We start from the raw sequence: 22,680 nt of genomic DNA, 5'->3' as shown, positions 1-22,680 counted from the left end.
ATTGCATTCGTAGGGGTAAACAGACATAATATCGAATCCAAAATATAGACAGGACATAATATTGAGTAAAAAATATCGACTAGACAAAATATCGACCAGACATAATATCGACTACAAAAATATCGAGTTATATCGATATTAATAGCTAAAATATCGAATCAAAAATATAGACTAGACATAATATCGACTAGATAGAATATAGACAAAAGAAAATGGGAAATAAGGTAAGTTTTGACTATTTTTTAATAATTGTATAATATAAATCTGTAGTGGGTAGTGGGTTTATAGGGGAATAGGGTGGGAAGTAATTTAAATAGAATTAATTAATTATGTAATTATTAATAATAATTATCAAATAATTAATACTAATTGATTAATTGATAAATATTTAATTTATAGTAAATTAGTTTCAGTAGCGGGTAGTGGGTTTATAGGGGAATAGGGTGGGTAGTAATTTAAATATAATGAATTAATTATGTAAATTATTATTAATTGTAAAATAATTATTAATAGGTAATTAAATAAAAAATAATTGGTAATTCATAATAATTGTTTAATTGATAAATAATTAATTTATAGTAAATTCGTTTCAGTAGTGGGTTGTGGGTTTATAGGAGAATAGGGTGGGAAGTAAATCAATAAATAATTAATTAATAAAGTTAATTAATTACATTGTTTAATTAATTAATAATTGTCCATGAAAATAAAAAGAATTGGTAAATAAAAGTAATTGGTCTAGGAAAATAAATTTACTTGGTACTAATTTTTCAATAAATTATAATTAATTATGAACTTTTGCCTATTTATACTGTTGTACTCACTGGAGTGGAAATAGTGATTTTAACCCCTACGCTATCCAACGTTTTCCCTACTGTTGCCCCCACTGGAGTGGGAATAGTAATTTTAACCCCTACGCTATCCAACGCTTTCCCTACTGTAGCACCCACTGGAGTGGGAATAGTAATTTTAACCCCTACGCTATCCAATGCTTTCCCTACTGTAGCACCCTCTGGAGTGGGAATAGTAATTGTAACCCCTACGCTACCCAACGCTTTCCCTACTGTTGCACCCACTGGAGTGGGAATAGTAATTTTTACCCCTACGCTATCCAGCGCTTTCCCTACTGTTGCACACACTGGAGTGGGAATAGTAATTTTAACCCCTACGCTATCCAACGCTTTCCCTACTGTAGCACCCACTGGAGTGGGAATAGTAATTTTAACCCCTATGCTATCCAACGCTTTCCCTAGTGTTGCACCCACTGGAGTGGGAATAGTAATTTTTACCCCTACGCTACCCAGCGGTTTCCCTACTGTTGCACCCACTGGAGTGGGAATAGTAAATGTTACCCCTACGCTATCCAGCGATTTCCCTACTGTTGCACCCACTGGAGTGGGAATAGTAAATTTTACCCCTACGCTATCCAACGTTTTCCCTACTGTTGCACCCACTGGAGTGGGAATAGTACATTTTACCCCTACGCTATCCAACGCTTTAGCTATTGTAGAATTCACTACAGTTGTTACAATAATTGTTAACTATTTTGCTATGCTACGGTAAAATTATTTTATATGTTTATTTAATAAAAAATGTTTTATATAAATATATATGTATTTTTTTTATATATTTTTTTTAATTTAAAATAAACATTTATTAATATAACAGTATTTTAATAATTTTAAGTAAGTTTATAATAAATATATTTATTACTACATTAGTTTTAACTTAATTTAAAGACATTTAAAAAAAACGATATTTTTTACAGTCTATATTTTAGTAACTCGATATTTTAGAGTCGATATTTTTGTACTTACCTGTTTAAAGATAGCCAGTCGATATTTTGTCCATCGATATTTTGTCAACGATATTATGGCAACTCGATATTTTTTAGGTCGATATTATTTCAGTGATCCTTCCCGGTTTCAGGCTTGGTTAGTGGGTTTTGGTGTGGGTCCTAGCTCTGACAGCCACCAGGTAAAATCCCAGGAGGACTTCTTGTTACCAAAGACTAGCACTACCATCTTGCTGAAGTTAAGCTTCGGGCAGTTGTTTCTCATCCATTCTGCCACCATGATCATGTAGTTAGTAAAGTTGGTTCTAGTGATGGGTGTCATGGCCATTGGATTTTATGGGTATGCCTTTGGATCTCATGATGTTAGCAAGCGGAGTCATGTAGATATTGAGCAGGGTGCAACTGAGGGATGAGCCCTGAGGAACTTTGCAGATCAGGTTCTTGCATTCTCATGTATGGGGTGGTAGTCTCTGGGGCTAATTGTGATATCAGTGTGTCCCACCGACATCTCCCCTGTGGTCAACCCGTTGGTACATCAGAAAAACAGCTTAATCCCATAGTGACAGCAGCTCCGGCACCGGGATTATGATGTCAATTTCCGACAGCCATTCCATGTCAGCTTTTCGCCCTTCTCACCGGCCCCCTGCTTAATGACCTGGGGGGCACCTGTGGGGCACCCCTTAACATCCCTGTAAAATGTGTGTGAGGCACCGCATGGTGCCTGCCACACAGTGCAGGGATGCTTAAAAATATCTATTCTACAACGGAAGCTTGTGCTGTGGGTCTATTCCACCCACTACACAAGCCTTCTTTGTAGAATGGATGTTTCCAACCGCCCTATGGATGGTCACCAGATCAGGCTGTCAAAACCCACGACCTATGGTCGGGCGGTTCCAGACCGTTATGGTGTTCGGCAGGAGCATTTCTGCCCCACATCGTAATTAGGGCCTCTGTGTTCTTCCTGTGAGGAAGGAGCCTACCCAGTTGAGGGCTGGTCCTTGGATGCCAAGGTTGTGAAGTCTTCATATGAGTGTGTGGTAAAAGACCATGTCAGAAGCTATGGAGAGGTTGGAACATAATGAGTGCTACAGTTTCTCATTGGTCCAGTAATGTTTCCATGCCATCTGTGGTCACGGTGAGTGATGTTTCGGTGCTTTGGTTAATTCTTCATCCTGATTTTGGAGTGGTCCAGAAGGTGGTGTAGTTTGAGGTGGCTGGTGAGTTGTTTGTTGATGGCCTTCTCCATCACTTTGGCTGGGTAGGGAAGCAGCGAGGTGGGACAGAAGTTGCTCAGCTTGTGTGGGTTGGGCGATGGTTGTTGAAGGAAGGCCTTGACTGCAGCGTGTTTCCAGTGTTCTGGAAAGGTATCGGATCTGATGGAGGTATTGATGTTGTGGGTGAGGGTGTTGCTGATCAAGAGACCCTTCTGTGTTGTAGATATGATGGGGTAAATATCTGTTGCGGCTCCGGAGTGGACCATCTGCATGATCGCTGCTGTTTTTTCTGGTAAGTGTCTTCAATTTTGGTAAGTGTCTGCCTTGGATGATGTTGGGCAGGATGAAGATGAGATCTCTGGGATCAAGTTATAGTTCAAAGTTACTGTAGATATTTGCTATATTGCTGCGGTAGAAGTTTGATAAGGTGTCGCAGAGTTGCAGTGAGAGTGTGATGATGTTGACTGCGGCTTCGAGGGTGGGGAATTCTTTGACAATGGAGGTTTTCTTGCAGCTCTTAATGCTCGCTTCGCTTCAATGCATTCCGCTAGTGCTCTTCTTTTGGTGTTTCATGTTTGCATTTGGTAACCTCTGAGGGCAGCCATGTACGTGGTTCTGGTAGTGATCTCATGGTTGGTTCTCCATCTTCTTTTTAGTTGTTTGCTGTGACATTTGGATTCTTGGAGGTTGCCTATGTACCGGCTGGCTTGTTTGATGCTCTTTTTGTCTGTTGGCTTTGATTGGTGCAAACTAGTCTTCCCAGTTCTTGATACACTCATTGAAATTGGTGATGTTCTCGTTGAGGTTTTTGGTGATCTTGGGTTGGTCCATGTGGAGGTCATTGAGCCAGTCAGATTAGAAGATGTTTCCTCTTGCTGCTGCATGCTAGGCTGATGGGCGCATTGGCTTGTGGTGTGGTGATTTGGAAATGGATGATGGAATGTTCTATCCATGTGAGCAGTGAGGTAGAATTGTATATGATTCTTTTGTTGGTTTTGAAGATTGTGTCTAGTGTGTGTCCTGCAATGTGAGTTGAGTCTGTGATGAGCTGGGTAAGTCTGGTGTTGTCTGGGCTTGCAAGGAGGGTCCTGTAGCAGGATTGACTAGGTCTTCTAGATGGAAATTGAAAACGCAGAGGATTATGAAGACCCTGGAGAGGATGGTGAAGAGGGGGATGAAGTCTATGATGAGGCTGCTGAAGTTGGTCCGCGGTCCTGGTGGTTGATAGGTGAGGGTTCTTTTTAGGATGAATCGGTCGCTGAGTTGCCGTTTGTGTATGTGTTCCATGAATGGGGTGTTGTTCGCCTTGGATGTGCAGAATTTGATGGTTTCCTTATGGATGATGGCAAGTCCTCCTCCTGGCTTGTAAGGACAGTCTTGTTGTGGGATATTTTAGCCTTTTAGTATAGCCATGGAGATGTCAGGTGCCGACTTGGGGTTGAGACAGGTTTCTGTGAGGTACAGGAGGTCTCACATGTTGCTTCTCAAGAGATCTCAACTCTTATTGGCATGTTTGCTGAGTTTGCTGAGTTTGACATGTACTGGTACTGAAAAACTCTTACATTTGTTTTCAGTACATAGGTTAACATTGGAATTATCTTATTACATTTCATAACTGTTATTTCCAATTGGCAAGATATAGATATTTTGAGTTTAGTGTCTCTGGACTCACAATTTATAATCACAATGTATGGTATAGTCAAATATTAATTTGTAAGTCTGAAATTGCCACTTTTAGAAAGTTGTCATTTTCTCACTTTAACCATTCTATGCCTCCGCCTGTGTCTGAATACACGTCCGGGGTGTGTAACAGCTGGGCTTTGTGCATTAACTCTGGACAATCACACACAAAGGGAGTTTAGGTATGCTTGATGGGCCACTCACATCCTGATGGATGGCCATTAACATCCTGATGGGTCATCTTGGGCAGGATGGATGGAGGAACTTACACTTGCACGTGAATGGGCGGTGCCTGTCCCCACAGAAAGAGCTGCATACCCCTCAGTAGTGAGTCTGGAGCCAGGGCAGGAAAGGCAGGGAGCGTGTGCCCTTCAAAGACCTCTCTTTGAAGTCTCCCCACTTCAAAGGCAGAACCGGGTTTAAGTAATGGTCCCCTGACATCATCAACACAGTTTACCTCTGGCCCTGAGGTAATTTTGCCAGGAAGGGCTGCTGTGCTGCTGAAAGGGCTGTCACTCTGGTGGTCGATGCTGGACTTTGATGGACTCCTCCTTTGCTGTGCCTTCCCTGCTGCCTGATGCTCTCCTTGCCTGGGAGGGAGATGGACTGGGCCTGTCTTTCTACATCCCCAGAACCAAAGTGACTCCAAGGGCTTGCTGGCTTGCTGGCTTGCCTCCTGTTCTAAAGTCTCAGGGACATCAAAGACTTCCAACAGCCCTGCTACAGCCTCCGGACTCTGTGAACTGTGAGTCTTGCCCTGCCAAGTGGTGCCAATCCAGTTCTTGGAAGTAGGTTTCTTGGCTGTTTGCTGAACAAACCACACATCAATGTTAAGGTAGTCGGAAGTCACACATCTCCCCACAATACCAACACATCACCGCTGCTGTAGAGGACAAAGACATTGCATCGCTGGCTGTGTGGCTCGACAATGACAAAGTATTGCCTCCATCATAAAGGGTTCTCTGACGACGCATCTCTGACTGCCCAGATCAGAACCGACGCATTCCCAACATCCAGCCGGATCCGCAATGACTGATCACCTCGTCTGCTCCTCACATCGGGTCTTCGACATCTATGCATCCATCATTCAAAGGTAATTTTTAAGCGGGACAAGTTTGTTCCCTATATCCGACCTGCGCTCCATTTCGGTCGACCTGAACTCTTTGATTCACCCTGGTGAAGCACGACCAGATGTCCCCGGTTGGTGCTTCATGCTTTTAAGCACTATATTTGCAGATATTCTTTAAAAAATCATACCTTTGGTTCTACTTATTGGATGTTTGTTGTTTTGGTCTTGTTTTGTTCAATAATTTAAGTTCTATTTTTCTATTCAGATGTGTTATATTTTTGTGTGGTGTTGTCACTGTTTTACTGTTTTAAGTATTGCACAAAGACTTTAGTTAAGCCTAACTGCTCTGTGCCAAGATACCAAAGGGTGAGCACAGGTATAGTGTGTATCTGACTTACTCTGACTAGGATTGTGATCCCTAATTCGACAGGGGGCATACCTCTGCCAATTAGAGATGTAGTTTCTAACTGCATATTTATAAAAATGCCCATATTTTTGTAAATATGTTTTGTAAAGAGACAGCTTGTCATGTAAAGTGCCTAATGACTTAATAACAAGATAAATGGAGCCAGAGCCCCTGAGATGAGCAAGTAATTCCCACCCTTCACTTGAAACTTAAGGTGGCCAAAGATGCATTTTAAACTCATCCTGAATGATAATTAGCAGTCGTGCTTTGTGTGTTGATAACACTGGCTAAGGAGTCAATGAAAGAAAAAGTGGTTGGCGTGGGGTAATGGACACAGGGCAGGAGGCGCTGCTATTAGAAAAAAGTGCAGATGGTGGCTAAAGGTCAGACTATCACGTGGGTTCTCAGGCAAAGATTGTGCTCAGTCCCCAAAGCCTTTTTTGAAAGGTCAAAAGGCATCACTTGTGGCTTCTGGGGTAAGAGGCAATATAATCTCATGCCCAAAGTGTAACTGGGACTGCCTAAAGCCATGGCCTACATAATGTGGTGAATGGGTTGGGCAATGCTCCCAAGGCAAGTGACTGCCCAGATTTCTGCAAGATCTGGGAATGAAGGGCATAGGTGTGGTCAATGGTCAGACCATGAATGTATGAGGTATTTATATAGGCCAACCCTAGCTTAAACAGTGGTGGAGTGCTGTACAGGGACAAAGGCAATCTTACAGTCAACGAGTGATATGAGTGGTACCTAGTTGTTGGATTGTTTCTGCATAGTTCTGTAGTGTTCTTTAGGGAGATGTGGCCTGGTTGAAAACCTCGTCAATATGTTGCATACTTTATACATATTTATATTGCTGCCTGTACATCACAGTCGTTTTATACATGTCATTACAATTCTGTCTTCACTGCCCACTTAAATGGTGGAGCCTAAGATCATCACTGTTAGCATTCAAATTTATTTTGCTTTTTCAAAATGCCAATCCACCTATGGCTGTCCTATATACCACAAACAAGCTTAAGTTCAGCATCTCTGATTAAAATATTTTTGTGACTACCAATACAAACATAAATACATGATAAATAAATAAACAAACAAACAAACAAATAAATAAATAATAGCAAAACTAGCCAAGGTTAATTCAGAAACGTGTCTCATAGGTGTGTCACCCGTCATCACTTTACCTTCTGTTTAGAGATGGTGCTGGAAAGGGCCTCTCTTTCACCTCCTGCCCTACTGCCACATGATGAGATCCCTGCAGAAAGTAAAGAATGTGATTTTATAACCACCTAAAGACTGTAAATGTTTTCAGCAAGATTGTGAAGATGTTCTACAGTAGGCTTTAAAGGGGTGTGTGTGATGATGCTGATCAGTTGATACACCCTCTTTTAAGTGTGATCTAACTTCATGTAAAAAATGGTCCGTGGATTAGACCCTTCCTGCAATGCATCCATAAAATTGTATATTATTTGCATTCCATTATGTGCTTATCTCTCCTCATAAAAAATGTTGACGTAAAAAATAAAGTTGCAGAAGCACCAGCAAACATATTCATGTCAGAGACAGCTCTGTGAAAAACGTGACACGACTACAGAAATCAATAATCCTTTACTGAGCTCCATGCCTTGTGGTCACCAGTAACCTGTTCACTACTTACTACTACAATGCAGCTGTATTGTGTAGTAAATATTGCACACAAGGTGATATCAATAAAGACATTTTTAAATCCTATTACTTTGGTTCCCCTTATCAAACCCAAATCACGCTTACAAAAATGTTTTGGACCGACTCAGAATTTCTATATTGGGGGCTAGGAAGGAATCTTTCCCCACCCACCGTCTTTTCTAGGAAGGCTTTAGGCACCAAGGTTTTGAACTATCCTACATAAAAGTCTTGATCTCATCGTTGGATTTGCGTGCTTTCTGAAATGACATCTGTGATTTAACTACTTGTGTAGGGTCACGTTGCTCTAGCTATCCTCTTCGGCCACAGGTCACCTACAATCCAACCTCAACAGAAACACTCCTGTCACAAGTCACAATTCTTTTTTTTAATTTTTTATAATTGTTTTTATTTTTTGCATCATGGGGAACATCAAACAAATTATACAGCAATGCATAAACAGAAAATACTAAAATTAATCTTCATCGACGTTATACAGCATGACATATACAGAAAATATTAGAATTAATCTTCATCGACGTGATGAGACGAAAGAATAAGAATTAAAGAAGCAATTTTATGACATAATTAATCCCCACATTCTGTCCACTTTCCGTTTAGTCTGTAGACCCCTTGTATTTGCAAGGGAATGTTCCATGTTATGTATCTCTTTAACAAGACTCCACCACTCCATGACCTTTGGTGAGTTTTGTTGAACCCAGACTCTAGCAATAGTCAGTCTAGCACAAGTGATTAAAATATTCAGTAAATCAAATAACACATTATTTTCCCCTGACACTCCTACAAATACATCTTTTAGTGAGAGTATAATAGGAGTATCGAGTTTAGTAGAGATAACTTTAGTTACTCCATTCCAAAATTCAACAAGATTCGGACAAGAGAAAAACATATGAATGATATCAGCCCCCCCTTAAATCACATTTTGGGCATTTTGTACGATCATTGAAGTTGTTATTTACTGCCCATTTAAGAATCCGATCCGGTGTATAGCATAATTGACATCTAGTTTTAAATAACTGTAACTTAAGATTTGAGGATTGAACAGCAAGATTAAGGCTATTTAAAGAGGAGGTGATAAAATCTGATGTTATTTCTATTGCCATCTTGTTAGTCTATTTTTCAGCCAATTTATGAGTATCATTCGTGTTATATCCAGAAAATATTTTATACCGTATACTAATCAGTGCTCTATCTTCTTCCCTGTAAATACAATTCCAGACTTCAGATTCTTTCAGAGAAGTAAGTTCTATCTTCCTCAGGAAATAATCCCTAATCTGATAATATTTAAATCTCGCCCTTTCTGGCAGTTTATAGCAGACTTTCAGTCTTTTAAATGAAAAAAATCCCCTATGATCATATAAATCTCCGAGCAGATTAATGCCACATTTTGATAATACGCCACCTGCTGTATCATGAAAAATTTCAGGAAAACCTGGGTTAAACCATAGTGGAGTTTTATCATGAAATAAAGATATCTTACTCTTAGTAAGAATGGAGTGCCAAATATAAACGGTATCCAGCACCGTCTTAAACTTAACACGTTTAAAATAATTGGGGTCATTTAATCTGTAAAAAACATAGCTGCGTCTGCTCCCAGCAAAAATTTATGAAAATATAAGCATTTATCAGGAATCAACAAGCTTCGAAAGCGGGTCAGAAAGGAGGACCAATAATAATGTCTAATATCTGGAAGGCCCAATCCACCTTGATAAAAAGGAAGTTTAAGAAGAGATATAGCTCGCCTTGCTTTCTTATAGCTCCAAATGAAGCTACTAATAATACCTTCTTACCTATAAAAATAAGAATTATTTACCCTTAAGGGGATAGAGCGAAAGAGATAAAGATATTTAGGCAGTATTTTCATTTTAACCAGATTTATTCGGCCAATAATGCTAAGTGGAAGCTTGTGCCATTTCTTAAATAATATAGCAGTTTCCTTTAATAGCGGTTCATAATTTAATGCCACAATTTCATCTATATTTGATGAGATTTTTACCCCCAGATAAGTTGCTACATCACATATCCCTATCACCGACGATGGTAATTGATGATTCAAGATAATTTGGGTTTTACTAGTGTTCAGTCGGTAGCCGGACACTGAGTCATATTTCCCCGCTTCTACTAAAATGCCCGTCATAGTTTCAGGCACATTCGTAGAAAAAACGGCAATATCATCCGCATAGACAGTTATATCAAGAAAGTTTGGGCCGTTTACAAAAGGTTTAATAAAAGCTTGGTTCTGAAGTTCTATTAGGAAAGGTTCCATCCCTAAGGCAAATAAGAAAGGGGATAGAGGACACCCCTGCTGCGTCCCTCGCCTCATCATGAAAGTAGAAGAGCATTTTTCCTTATAACAAACCTTTCCCAGCGGCATGTCATATAGTGATTGAATCCATTTCAAGAATTGACCTTTTATGCCAAACGCTTGCAACACTGCCCATATAAAATCCCACCCCACTCGGTCAAATGCTTTCTCTGCATCTAATAAAATCATACCGAGCTGGGTTAGTTTAGTTCTTGCCAGGTCAAATGCAGAAATGGCCATATTGATATGTGCCGTGGTATCTCTTTTTGGTATAAACCCATGTTGTTGGGGTGATACCATATAAGACATTAATGGTGCAAGTCGGATTTCCGATATTTTTGCGAAAATTTTTGCATCACTATTGATAAGCGAAATTGGCCGATAGGAGCCTCTCTCCTGCGATGGTTTACCCTTCTTTAGAAAAAAAATAATTTTAGTGAGGTTCCACGATTTTGGAGCCTGCTCTCCATTACCAATTGCTTGAATAACTCTAATAAGCAATGGGATTAGCTCTTCCATGCAATTTTATTTTATAACTCTAAGGGGATACAATCCTCTCCTACAGCTTTGCCATTTGCTAAGGAGTTGATAGCTGTTCTAATCTCTACTGCTGTAATATCAACTGCCAGCTGATCAGATTGTTCAACCTCCAAAATTTTAACTTTATTTACTGTTATGTAGTTTTTGATATTATCTTCCTTAACTACAGCTTCTGGCGTATAGAGCTCTTGGTAATAGGATGCAAATTGTTGTAATATTAGTTTAGGATCCTGAAAGATCTGATTATTATCCCCTTTAATTTCCTTAATAGCATTTTCAGCGCGATCTTCAGCCACTTTATAAGCAAGAACTTTGCCAATTTTTTCACCATTTTCGTATTGGTTAAGTTGATATTTTTTTAATTTAATAATGCTTTTCTCCCTAAAGATGTTTTTCATCGCTACCTTTAGTTCAATCAATTTAAAATTTAAAGCTTCTAAATTTTCTACCCCGGTTGATAAAGTTTCAGATAATTGGTGTTCAAGATTAAGTATTTCGGCAATCATTTGCTCATTTTGGGATTGGCATTCTCTATTTTGCCGCCATATATATTGTTGTGTAAATCCACGTATGCTGGCCTTACATGCATCCCACACTGTTAAAGGTAAAGCTGAATAGATATTTATGTCTATAAACTCCTTTATTTGTTCTTTCAGTTGCTTAACAAAATTAGTATTTGTAAATAGATATCTAGGAAAGGAGAAAGGGCGTGGTGAAGGTCGCTCTGTTGATATCTTAAATGTCAAAATAATTGGATTATGATCCGAGGTTACTCTTGGACATATTGTAATAGTGCTAGATTCCAGAATAGAGTCTGTAACCCATATCATATCTATGCGTGAGCATAATTTATGTGCAGCAGAATAGTACGTATAACCGGGTACCCGGGGGTGTAAGCATCTCCATGCATCCTTAAGTAAATGAATCGTAGCAAGATCTAGAATTGCCGCCCTAGTCTTCCTCATTCTCTGAAATTTGCCTTTTCTAGTTGTATCTAAATTATAATTCATAATACAATTAAAATCCCCAAGCACAATATATTCCCCATCCCATGAAAGTAATTCCATATTCACTTGATCAATGAATTTTGGTTCATCTTGATTTGATGCATACACCCCACAAATAGTAAATTTGTGACCTTCCCGTGTTATCTGTACTATTGCCCAGCTACCAGCCTTATCAGTTAATGTCCTGTTTATTTTTACCTTAAAATGTCTATGTTTTAATATTGCCACCCCCCGGATAGAAGCATTAAACTCAGTACAAACCATAATATCATATCCAAGTTGTTTTAATAATTTTTTATCTTTATAGGCTACTAGCAGCCCGTCCCGACGTTGTGCGGGAGCAATCATGGCTCAGGGCCCCCTGCCCGCCCTGACGTTGTGTAACCTGCCCACGTCACTGCTCATGTCACTTTTTCCTGCTGTAATGCCCCGTTTGGTACCTGCCCACGAGACACATTATTAGGACTTGTTGACTGTTCTCCGCAGAGTGGTGACCCAGGTGCTCTGCGTGACGCACAGGCTGTGTCCACTACCTTTTTATATTTTTAATCCCCTCTATTTTCATTGTGTTGAACGTTACCCATCCACCTGCCAGTGATTAACATAACAGAACAGATTGTCTACGTGTGCTTTCTCTTTCTTTCTTTATACATTCTTTGCTTTTTTTTATTTTTATAAATGCTCTTTTTATTGAGCCTCCTTTATCTCCTTAATGGAAAAGTGCAGGTAGTTAGTGTCACAGAGTACCTGCTTGCCCTCAGAAGTTCCTGTACTGTCCCGTCACTTCCCCCGACAACTAATTGATTCAATTTCAAAGGAAATGCCTTTTCTGAACAGCAGACATGCTTTATATTCACTGTGCTCATGGGCCTGATAGCAGTGCTCTGCGCGTTTCACAATTCCATGTTATCAGCACCTTACGCTCTTATCCGAGAAGAACACAGCAGCTGCTCCACTCTGGCTCACACCTGACGATACAACATGATTTTCAGCGGTTAGAAGCAATCCATGGCTGCCACCGGTGCTATACAAACAGCCTCTACCTTAACATAAAACAGCATACCAAAAACAATGCAGAGATGGCATGCTTGTACCTTCCCAGCACTGGTGGCGATGTCCGGACAGCTGCAGCGGGGGGCTGAAAAGATGGCAGTGGTACAGTGGTTGCCATGGGGAAGAAAGCGTAAGAGCTCGCAGTGTTTGCAGCCTTAAAACCCCCCGTGCGGGCCCTTTAATAGGAGAGCACGTGCAGCTCCTCTGATAGGTCCGGTACCAGCTCTCACTAAATTATTAGAGCCGTACAGTACAGTGAATATTCAATCTCTGCAGCCCCTCACTGTCTGCCCACCGATCCTCACCGCCTGTCCGCCGGTCATGTCCGCTGCTCCCCTGATCTCCGCCGCTCCTTGTCACTGCTCCTCCCCGCGCTGATGTCTGCCACTCCTCCCCACGCTGTTCTCCACCGCTCCTGTACGCCGCTCCTCGCATGTACGCCACTCCTGATGTCAGCAAGCACGTCGCGGCTGGCGCTACTTTGAAGAGACTACTTTTTTTTACTTATATTTTTTAATAACGTATTTATTTTTAATTTATATAGCCTATGTCCATCTGCACACCCTGAGGATTACAACAATGTATCGGGTGTGTGGATTGGCGCTGTGGTTCCCGAGTTTACCCGCCTCAAAGCCTCAAAGTTCCTCCTTTATAATAGTAGTATAGATGTGCATTTCAGTAATGACCACGATCTGCGGATTGTACATCCTGAGCTCCTCATACACAAGGTTTCTTTTACTCTTATTATTTAGGCCTGCCACATTCCATACTAAACATTTTATTAAATGCATTGCAACAGATACAGATCCCTATTCTTAAAACGCTCGAAAAAAATCATATCCGTCTTGTTATATTTCCAGATAATATAATTATTTAGCCCCAAGATGCAATTTTTGCCCCAAGAAAGACCACCCCCCACCCTCCCCTTGCCAGGCAGCTGCCTGTCCCACCCACCCCCACCCCTACTTACAGGTCCCCCCATTTGAACAGCTGCCGTTCTGTTTGGCAGCTTCAGCGCGGGGTTAAACGCCTCGAGGTTTTGGGCGTTCAAATATAAACACAGTTTGTTGTAGACCACGTCTAATTATTATGTGATATTTCACTTTTTACATTTCTGTATTGCCTTTTATATTAAAACAAATAAGAGAGGGAGAAAAAAAGGGATTTAGCATTGAGACCTTATATAAACAATCCTGTTCTATCTATTGATCTCATACGGCATCCTACATCTTTGTTATAACATCACCAAAAAAAAAAAAAATAGAGAAAAAAACCACTCTATATAGAAAAAAAAGGGGAAAAGAGAAGAAAGAAAAAAAAATGGGACGCTATTCAGTAATAGTTTTCTTTTCCAGTTTCCAATCGGCCAGTACTCTTTCCACTTCGTTTTCTTGCAGAAAGTAATATGTTCGGCCATTTTTAAGCACTTTCAGTTTAGCTGGTTCTTGCAAGTAAGCTTGGCCACCTAGTTCCTTTATTGGATCTATACATTGTTTCAGTTTCCATCGTCGTTCCATAGAAAGTTTACTTAGATCAGATCTTACAAAGAAAGTAGTTGAATCAATGGTAACAGGACTATTTGGTCTTGCTTTTAGTGAGATAGCCTGGCGAAGCAAGAAATTACCAATATATATCAAAATTGGGCGAGGATATTTACTACTCTTATTTCTTTGGAAAAGAGGAAGTCGGTGAGCACGTTGTATCTGTGAGTCCCAGTCCCAATCAGATAGTTCAGGAAAAGCTTTCTGAAGCAGATGAACAATAAATGCTCTCACATCAGCTCCCTCGGCCCCTTCCGCAATTCCAAATAAGCGTAGATTCCTACGACGTTGCCGATTTTCCAAATCTTCAAGCTTTACTTGCATTTGGTACAGTTGGGACTCATGTTTATTTACAGCTATTTCAGAGCAGGCTGATTTCTCCTCCGTAAAAACAACTCTTTGCTGAAGCTCTTCCATCTCTTGGGAAATAGCGCCAAGTTTGCATGACATTTCCTGCAGGGAAGACTGAGTCTTACAACTATCTTCCCTCATCTGCTGGTAATGGGATTGAGCCTCTTATTTTTGCTCATTTAGTAGCTGTAAAATCATCTGGAATGAGGAGGATACCTCTCCCTGAAGTGTCCAATCTGCTGAAGAAGCGTTATTATGAGAAGTGCTGGCCGAAAGTCGATCATTAAAGTTCTGTAATTCGGTTATTTCAGTTGTTACTGATTCATTTAGTAATCCTGTGCTCGGTATTGTCTCAGATATTACTGATGTTGAGGCAGCTATTGTAGTTGACACTGTAAGATTTACTGCGTTCGATATATTAGAGATGGAAGAGAGTGTATCAGAGACTGTTGCCGGAGCAATTGATGTAGGCTTTAAGTTTAGTTGAGAGTCCAATTTGGGAGGGGGTAATATGTCCAGTGATGAACCCAATTCAACAATCCCATCAGAAGCAGAAGTAGAAATACAAGAGGAAGTGATGGAGGTAGTAAATATGGTTTGCGTTGTTTGAGCGGAGATGGCGGGAAGACTTCTGTCCTCAAATTAAGACTAGTTATAAGAAAGCACAAAGGAAATACCACACTAAACTGCGAGGAACTAAAGCCATGCACTACAAAGATCGTATTGGGGAGGCAGAAAACTACTCGAAGGAGCTTTTTAAAATTTTCAAGGAGATTTCAGTGGTAACTAATGATAATACTCCACAAAATGACTCTGTTAAAGAATGTAATAGAGTAGCGAATTACTTTTCAGGAAAGGTTAGAGACATTTATGCGACCTTCTCTGGCAACACGATATGTGGACGCGACTTTGAAGAAATGGCAGGCATAAGTACAGTGGAGGAATGTCTACAGGTTTTCTCGGTACCCCCACCAGAGACACTAAGCAGTATATGTCAGGGTATCAAATCTGGTTCCCCTCGGGACCCAGCTCCACCCAGGGTGCTGGGAGAGAGCCTCACGGTACTGGAGCCGTATATTAGGCATGTGCCCCAAGTCTCTTTTGCTTCCGCTAGACTCCCGGAAGATTGGAAAAAAGCGATTGTTCTTCCCATCAAAAAGAAACCTAATTTTAGCCATGAAATACTTGAAAATCTAAGACCAATCTCCCTGCTACCGTATTTAGCCAAGGTGGCGGAGAAAGTGGCTAACAGTCAGCTAATGTCACATCTGGAAAAGAACAACCTCCTGCACTCCTCTCAGTCTGGCTTCAGGCCGGGCTACTCTACTGAGACGGCCCTTCTGGGAGCGACTAAGACCTTGCGACAAGGGGCAGATGCTGGACACACCATGGCACTGATCATGCTGGACCTCAGTGCGGCGTTTGACACTGTAGCACACTCCATCTTGCTACAGTGTCTAAACAAAGCAGATGTCACTGAATCAGCGCTGGGCTGGTTGAAAGCGTTTCTTACAGACCGTAGCTTTCAGGTCCAGTGGGGCTCTTTTACATCGTCGGCGATAGCCTTAGAACAAGGGGTGCCTCAGGGCTCGGCCCTGAGCCCCACTTTGTTCAACTTATATATGGCCCCCTCGCAGATGTGGTGCAAACGTACGGTGTAGAGTTAGTCTCATACGCCGACGACACCCAACTGCTGATCTCCCTGTCCCAAGCACCAACAATTGCGGCAGCTAACTTCAAGGCCTGCATGCAGGACCTAGCAGGATGGATGAATTCTCACTGCTTGAAGCTTAACGGCTCCAAGACGGAGGTAATGGTAATTGGAGGGAACGACTCAAGTTGGATGGTTGACTGGTGGCCATCCTGCCTAGGCCCTATGCCCACTCCCTGTAAAGAGGCAAAAAATCTGGGAATATGGGTTGATCCCAAACTATCCTATGATGGACATATTCATAGACTAGTGGGAAAGTGCTTTGGAGTGCTAAAAACTCTCAATCGCACCCTAGATCTACTTCCGTTGGAGGCCAGACGTACCATTACTCAAGCTTTGGTAACCTCCCGTATGGATTACGGAAATGTTTTATTCCTAGGTACCACTGAAAAAAGCATGGGGCGCCTGCAAGTCCTCCAAAATACAGCAGCACGTTTGGTCCTAAAACTCCAGAAAAGAGCAGCTTCTAAACCCTCTCTAGCGGCTCTACACTGGCTGCCGGTAAGGAAGAGAGTCATCTTCAAAGCACTCTTAATATGGCACAAAGCTCCTCTATATCTCCAAGACCTTGTCCATATCTATGAGCCAAATAGAGCACTACGCTCAATGGGAACAGGCCTACTGAGGATCCCCCGTGTAAAAAAAGCTAAACTGGGAGGCCGCTCTTTCAGAGTGTTAGCAGCCAACAACTGGAACCGACTCCCGGTTGGACTTAGGCTAGTAGAAACAGAGGCTAATTTCAGAAAACTCCTAAAAACACACCTCTACAATCTATAGAGTGTAGCCTACCTATTCACTGAACTTTTCTCTTCTCCATAGCGCGGGGACACGCCGAGATGGCGTCACCAGGCGCTCTATAAACCCCTTTATTATTATTATCATTATTATGAGCTGGAATGCCACCACCGATTGTCTCTTTTACAGGGTTCTCATTAGCAGTCAGATCCGTCACGGTGGTAAGGTCATTGACATCTGCTGAGATAGTACCTGACTCAGTTGGGCTATTTCCAGATTTCCATTGATTTCACTCCACCCTTAGATTGTACCCATTGTCTAATCGGACTATTCTCCGCTATCGATTTCATAGGTAGTTTTAGATTTATTTAACACCTTTTTAGACTTATTCTTAATTTTACCTCTCCCTTTTTTAATGCTATTAGCTTTATCTTTAGTGAAGGATTTATTATTACCCATGTCAGAGACGTCATAATATTCCTCATCAGTTTCTACTCCATCTGTATGCTCCAGGTGTTCCAAGTGCTCCACCCCTATATTCTCCTTAAGCCCCACTGATTCATGACTTAATACCTCCTCGTCTCTTGGTGCCAGAGTAGTAGTAGATTGTGTAGCCTGTATAATGCTCATGTTATTACTCTCAGCACATTGTATCGCTGAATGTGTTGGAGCGCCATTGATTGTCACAGTTAGTGACATAGGTTGAGGAGTCATAGCAGGGGTAATGGTTTCTGTTATAATTAATGCAGGAGTAACAATACCCGTACCATTATCAACATCAACCAAAACGCTGTCTTTTAGCATGTTGCTTGTTTGCTGATTCTCTTGGTTATTTACAATGTTGCAACCAGCCCCAGTAGAGCCATTTAAGTGTGGAGACAAAAGATTATTTTGTATCACTGGTAACAAAATATCTGAGACAGAGTCATTTTTAACAGTATTCGAATCGATAGGGAGGCGAGGGGTCATTTTATCAGCAACTGAACAATTTTCCACTCTCTCTTGCCTACCAGAGTTTTTCTTGCCTGCCAGAGCCATCTTGTGTGCCACCGTTGAATTTTCCAATGCATTCCCGACCGGAGCAGAGACCGCAAGGCTGGTCGGTGCTATCTGCTTAGCCGTCGCTGCCGTTGTCGTCATCCGCGTACTCCGTCCTTGGAGTTTCGGCGCCATTTCCCCGCACTCCACTGCCGGTTTTGCAGAAACTGCTGAGATATTAGAGTGCCGGTAAACTTTAAGGCTGAGCCAACTAATTGCAGCCCGGCCCCTCACAGTTACAGGGAGAAGACGCTGCTGCAGTTGTATGGAGCAGAGCAGTCCCCTCACCCGGCTCTCGATCAGCCGGAGTCGCAGCATCCGCTTTGCTCTGCCCTGGCTCTGGCTCCAAACACCGTATCGATCAGTGCTCCATCTCAGCACTCCGCCCTCAGCTGTCCTGCGTTATCGGGTTTCACACAGCCGAGCCCTGCCGTATCAGCCCAGCTCAGCCCCGCTCAGCCAGCACAGCCAGTAAGTCCAATTTTCCGTTTAAATTTGATCAATTTCTCCTTCGTAAGTTTCGGGACAGTTGAGCCAACCAAGTTATCCGCTTTTCAGCCCTGTGTAATCGGTAGACATCAGCGTTCCTCCGCACAGGCGGTGTCAATCCGCCATCTTGGACCCCCGTCATCACAAGTCACAATTCTTCAATACTTTTTAATTAGGTGCCTCAAACAAAATCACACATTCCTTGAAGCCAAAGTAAACTCCACCTCTGAGCTCATTTCCTTAGTGGACAAGCCAAGGCAATATTGACACCAATTATCCTTGAAGTTAAATTCTGTAAAAGCAAAGCATTCATAAACCAGTGCAGCCATAAACTCACCAATAGCAAATATCATTTGCAAAGAAGAAATGAACTAGCAACTAGGGGGCTTATTTACAAACCCCTCGCGCCACACGTACGTCACTTTTCCCATGTTAAATATTATGCAAAAGAGGTGCAAGAGGCTTGTAAATAAGCCCCTAGGTGACTACCAAGAATATTTTGCAAATGCATAACGCTGCACTCATCTTGCAGAAAGCCCATCACCATAGCCAGCACCATCCACTATACCCCAGACCACTGTGATGCCTCACAAAGATTCAGAGCTTTCTTTAAAGCCTTCAAGCACTGCATCAATCCAAACCAAGACATTCCAGTCAGTGCAAAACCTAGAGATATGTTTCTTCATATGTAAAATATATAAAGTCACATTCTGCGTTTTGAATAACAGGCAATTAACTTCTGACCCTCTCATCTCCAAACGTAAATGGAATATCACAAATGACTTGCACCCATTGATCTCACTAACATTGCCCTAAAATCCAAAACTTATGAAAAGCCACCTTTTCTCATTCGTAATGCAAAATTGACTTGCTTTAGATATAATTTGGGCAAAAGAAGGAGGAGTCTATGGAATTTTAAAGGTGCAACGCTGTTGTACATCGATTCCTGATAAAAGTCAGAACATTGAGAGATACATTACAAATATTATACAATTGCATAAAGAAATTGAACCACTAGAAGTAGAAGGTGTTCTTGAGAAACTTGGTAGAAGTTTATCAGCAGTTAGAAATTGGTTTTATGAAATAAGTAGATCTATTATAGGTAAAATACTAACACCAGTAACTATAATAATAATAATAGTGATCTTAGTTTTGAGATTAAGTTGTCAATATAGGCAGAGAAGAAATGTCAAAAGGTCTTTGAAGAAAAAGATAGAAGAAAAACAAAACAGGGAAAGAGAAAAAGGTGATATTGAGATGGAACAGTTTAAAGAAAAGTTTTATCAAGATGAAAGAAGTTAGAAGAAACAGAAATGTAACATGTACTAGTTAAAAGAATTTAAAACATGTTGAGATAAAGCACACCTACATTTTTGGAGGTATTTGGTGATAAAATCACTAAAGTGGGAAGTTGATGGAGCAAGGTGGAAACAAATGTTTTTGTATACCCCTTGTGAAACCAACTTTCCATAACAGTAATAAGCACTAAACGTGTGGTTTTGAAATTAATCAACATAGAATAGAATGCACATACACAAAAACAAGTGGGATACTAAATTGCATGGAATTGCCAAACATAATTCACTAATTTGTAGAATATTGTGTCATAAAGAGTACACATTTGTTGTAATCTAATTGAGAATTGCATGAATAGACTTTTGTCTGTTTATTTGTGGCATAAATCATGAAGATTGGTAAGTAAATTCACGCATATGTGTTGCTTAAAGCTAGGTAAATACTAACTGGGATATCATTAGAAAGGGGGAGGTAAACAGAAAGGGCTTTATTGTGTAAATGTATATTTATTTGTGTTTGTTTCTGTAATAGTTCCTAAATTGAAACCTATGTGAACCAACAAAGATGAATGCTGACTGAAATTCCGAGATGGCGGTAGAAGTGCGCATGCGCCAGATCGGAGATGCAAACTGCCTGTGACTGAGCAGTATGGGTCAAGGACAGCGTGGCCTACTTCATGGGGCCCAAGCCAAGTTTGTTGAAGTCAGCAAGTTGACTAGTGGGAAAAGAACATCGAATAACAATTTAAAGGACACTTCGAAGGAAGTAAAAATTTGGACAATGGCACCCCTATTTTTCGTGACATAAGGATGACTCCGCACAAATTAAACAGTAAAACGATGAGGTGATGTTCATCCAACTCTAAATTGACCAATCACAGACATTCTAGGACTCAAGAGTTACGAATTTAGATAGATAAGACTACCCCGACAAGCCTTCTTAACATAAAGAAGGCCAGCACATAGCACATTCTCAGAAATGGACAGGTTGTTCCCATTCTTCAAAAAGCTGTCAATATATATGGATCAAGCAACGAAGTATCTACCATTCCTTTGAAACGTGATAGCAAAAATCACTGAACTGATGGAAAAAATCAAAATCAATTTCCTTTTATAGAGCTATAGATCATGTGGAGCCCTGTGCTGCAGCACAAGGACAGCAACCCTCTCCACTGAGTCCCCCTCCTGGTTCTTCTAGTTCAGTCAGCAGACTCAACACCCTTAAATATCTGGCCCTGATAGACATCCTGTCATCATGCTTTGGGATTAACAGCACCAGCCTACATTTATTAACTACTCCTGTCTCGCCAAACAGCATCAACTCACCCAGATTAATACCTGAAGGTCCCAGCAGACACTAGTAAAATGAAGAATATCTCAAACATCCATTTCTCCTACAATCTTTAATCTACATATGGAGCCTTTTAGAATAATCTTTACCAAAATCCTCCTGTATGCTGATGATACTGTACATGAAATATATACAAACAATGCCTCATGTCGAGGACTGACTTAAAACGTAGGCCAATTGAAATTAGTGGTTAATTTGAGCCAGTGGTTTCTGGTGATCTGCACCGGCACTTAACTGTTAACACTGTAACTTATGACAGTCTGCCACATGACAGCACTATTTGTGGAAATTAGAGATGAGCAGAACAACAGTTGTTTATTAATTCAATATACATTAAAAGCAACTAATAACCTGCTGTCCAATCCATTCTTATAAGAGATTTAGGGACCTGAAATAGTCTGATTGTTGGACTTGTAGGAGTTTGATGGTTAGTAGTTGTGTAGGTACTGTCATTGGCAGCGCTGGCAGTGGCCATGGGTGGTGCAGGCTGCAGTGGCCCTCTGAGGAGGGCTGTGGCAATTATTTTTTTTTACAAATTAAGCACTGACTTAAATAATGTCAACAGCTCTAAACAAGCCCAAGTCTAGGAGTGGCTCTTCTGCACAAACCCTCGACGAAATCACAAACAACTTGTTGCACATGTAAAGGGTTAGGATTTGTCATTGTTAGCATTCTAGGTTTCAGAACCAATGTCACCATAAAAACTCAAGCATCCTTAAATCAACTATGCCTCCTCTTCAGAATAAATCACAGCCTTACTAAAGTAAACTTCATAACCATTGTACAAAGCAGGGTTCTCTCTCCCAGGATAGTGGTGATGACCCGCTGTATGGAGCGCCAGACTCCGAAATGGCTCAGCTAACAGCGCTCAGCATTCATACACCTATCTCCAAGGTCTAAGGAAATGCAACCACAACACAACAATGCTCTTAAGGTTGCAACAGACCTGCACCATCTTCAAGATCTATTGAATCAACCAAAACCAGTGACATTTTAGGCCCTTCCTGCAGCCGTGGCCGGTAGTGGGAGTACCGGCCGGGCAGTGACGTGGGGAGGGGGAAGAGCAGACGCAACGAAAACAAAATTTGTTGCGCGCACTGCATCGCATTTGGTGATGCAGTGCATGCAACGAAATTAGTTTTATTTATTTATATGTTTACTTACCTGTTAAACTCCGTAATCCATACATTACTACCCCCCACCCTGCCCCTACCCCTCCCCACATCACTGCCCGGCCGGTACTCTCCCAGCCAGGCTGCCTTCCTGACCTAAAATGTCACCTTCTCAGTAAGCCGATACAACATACAAAGAATGACACTATCAAACTGGAAATCAAGAGATGCAAAGAGGAGAAAAAACTGAAGGAACGCCTTCTCAATCTATCTATCATTCCTTTTTCCTCCAATTGGGAAACCAGCAGAAC

The 22,680-nt window shown here is 41.2% G+C and overlaps 1 protein-coding gene across 1 annotated transcript in view; it reads right to left on the bottom strand.

Annotated features, from left to right (window-relative positions):
* APBB3 (amyloid beta precursor protein binding family B member 3) overlaps positions 1 to 22,680 on the bottom strand; it is a 250,568-nt gene that overhangs the window by 116,806 nt on the left and 111,082 nt on the right. Inside the window, exon 4 of the mRNA XM_086931390.1 lies at positions 7,343 to 7,413. Coding sequence (XP_086787516.1) covers positions 7,343 to 7,413 — 71 coding nt within the window. The remainder of the gene's footprint in view (positions 1 to 7,342; positions 7,414 to 22,680) is intronic.

This window comes from Lissotriton vulgaris, chromosome 7 (genome assembly GCF_964263255.1).
Source record: "Lissotriton vulgaris chromosome 7, aLisVul1.2, whole genome shotgun sequence".
In the NCBI taxonomy this organism is placed as follows: Eukaryota; Metazoa; Chordata; class Amphibia; order Caudata; family Salamandridae; genus Lissotriton; species Lissotriton vulgaris.
Note: the sequence above shows the minus strand (reverse complement) of the source record. Positions and strands in the feature narration are given on the sequence as shown.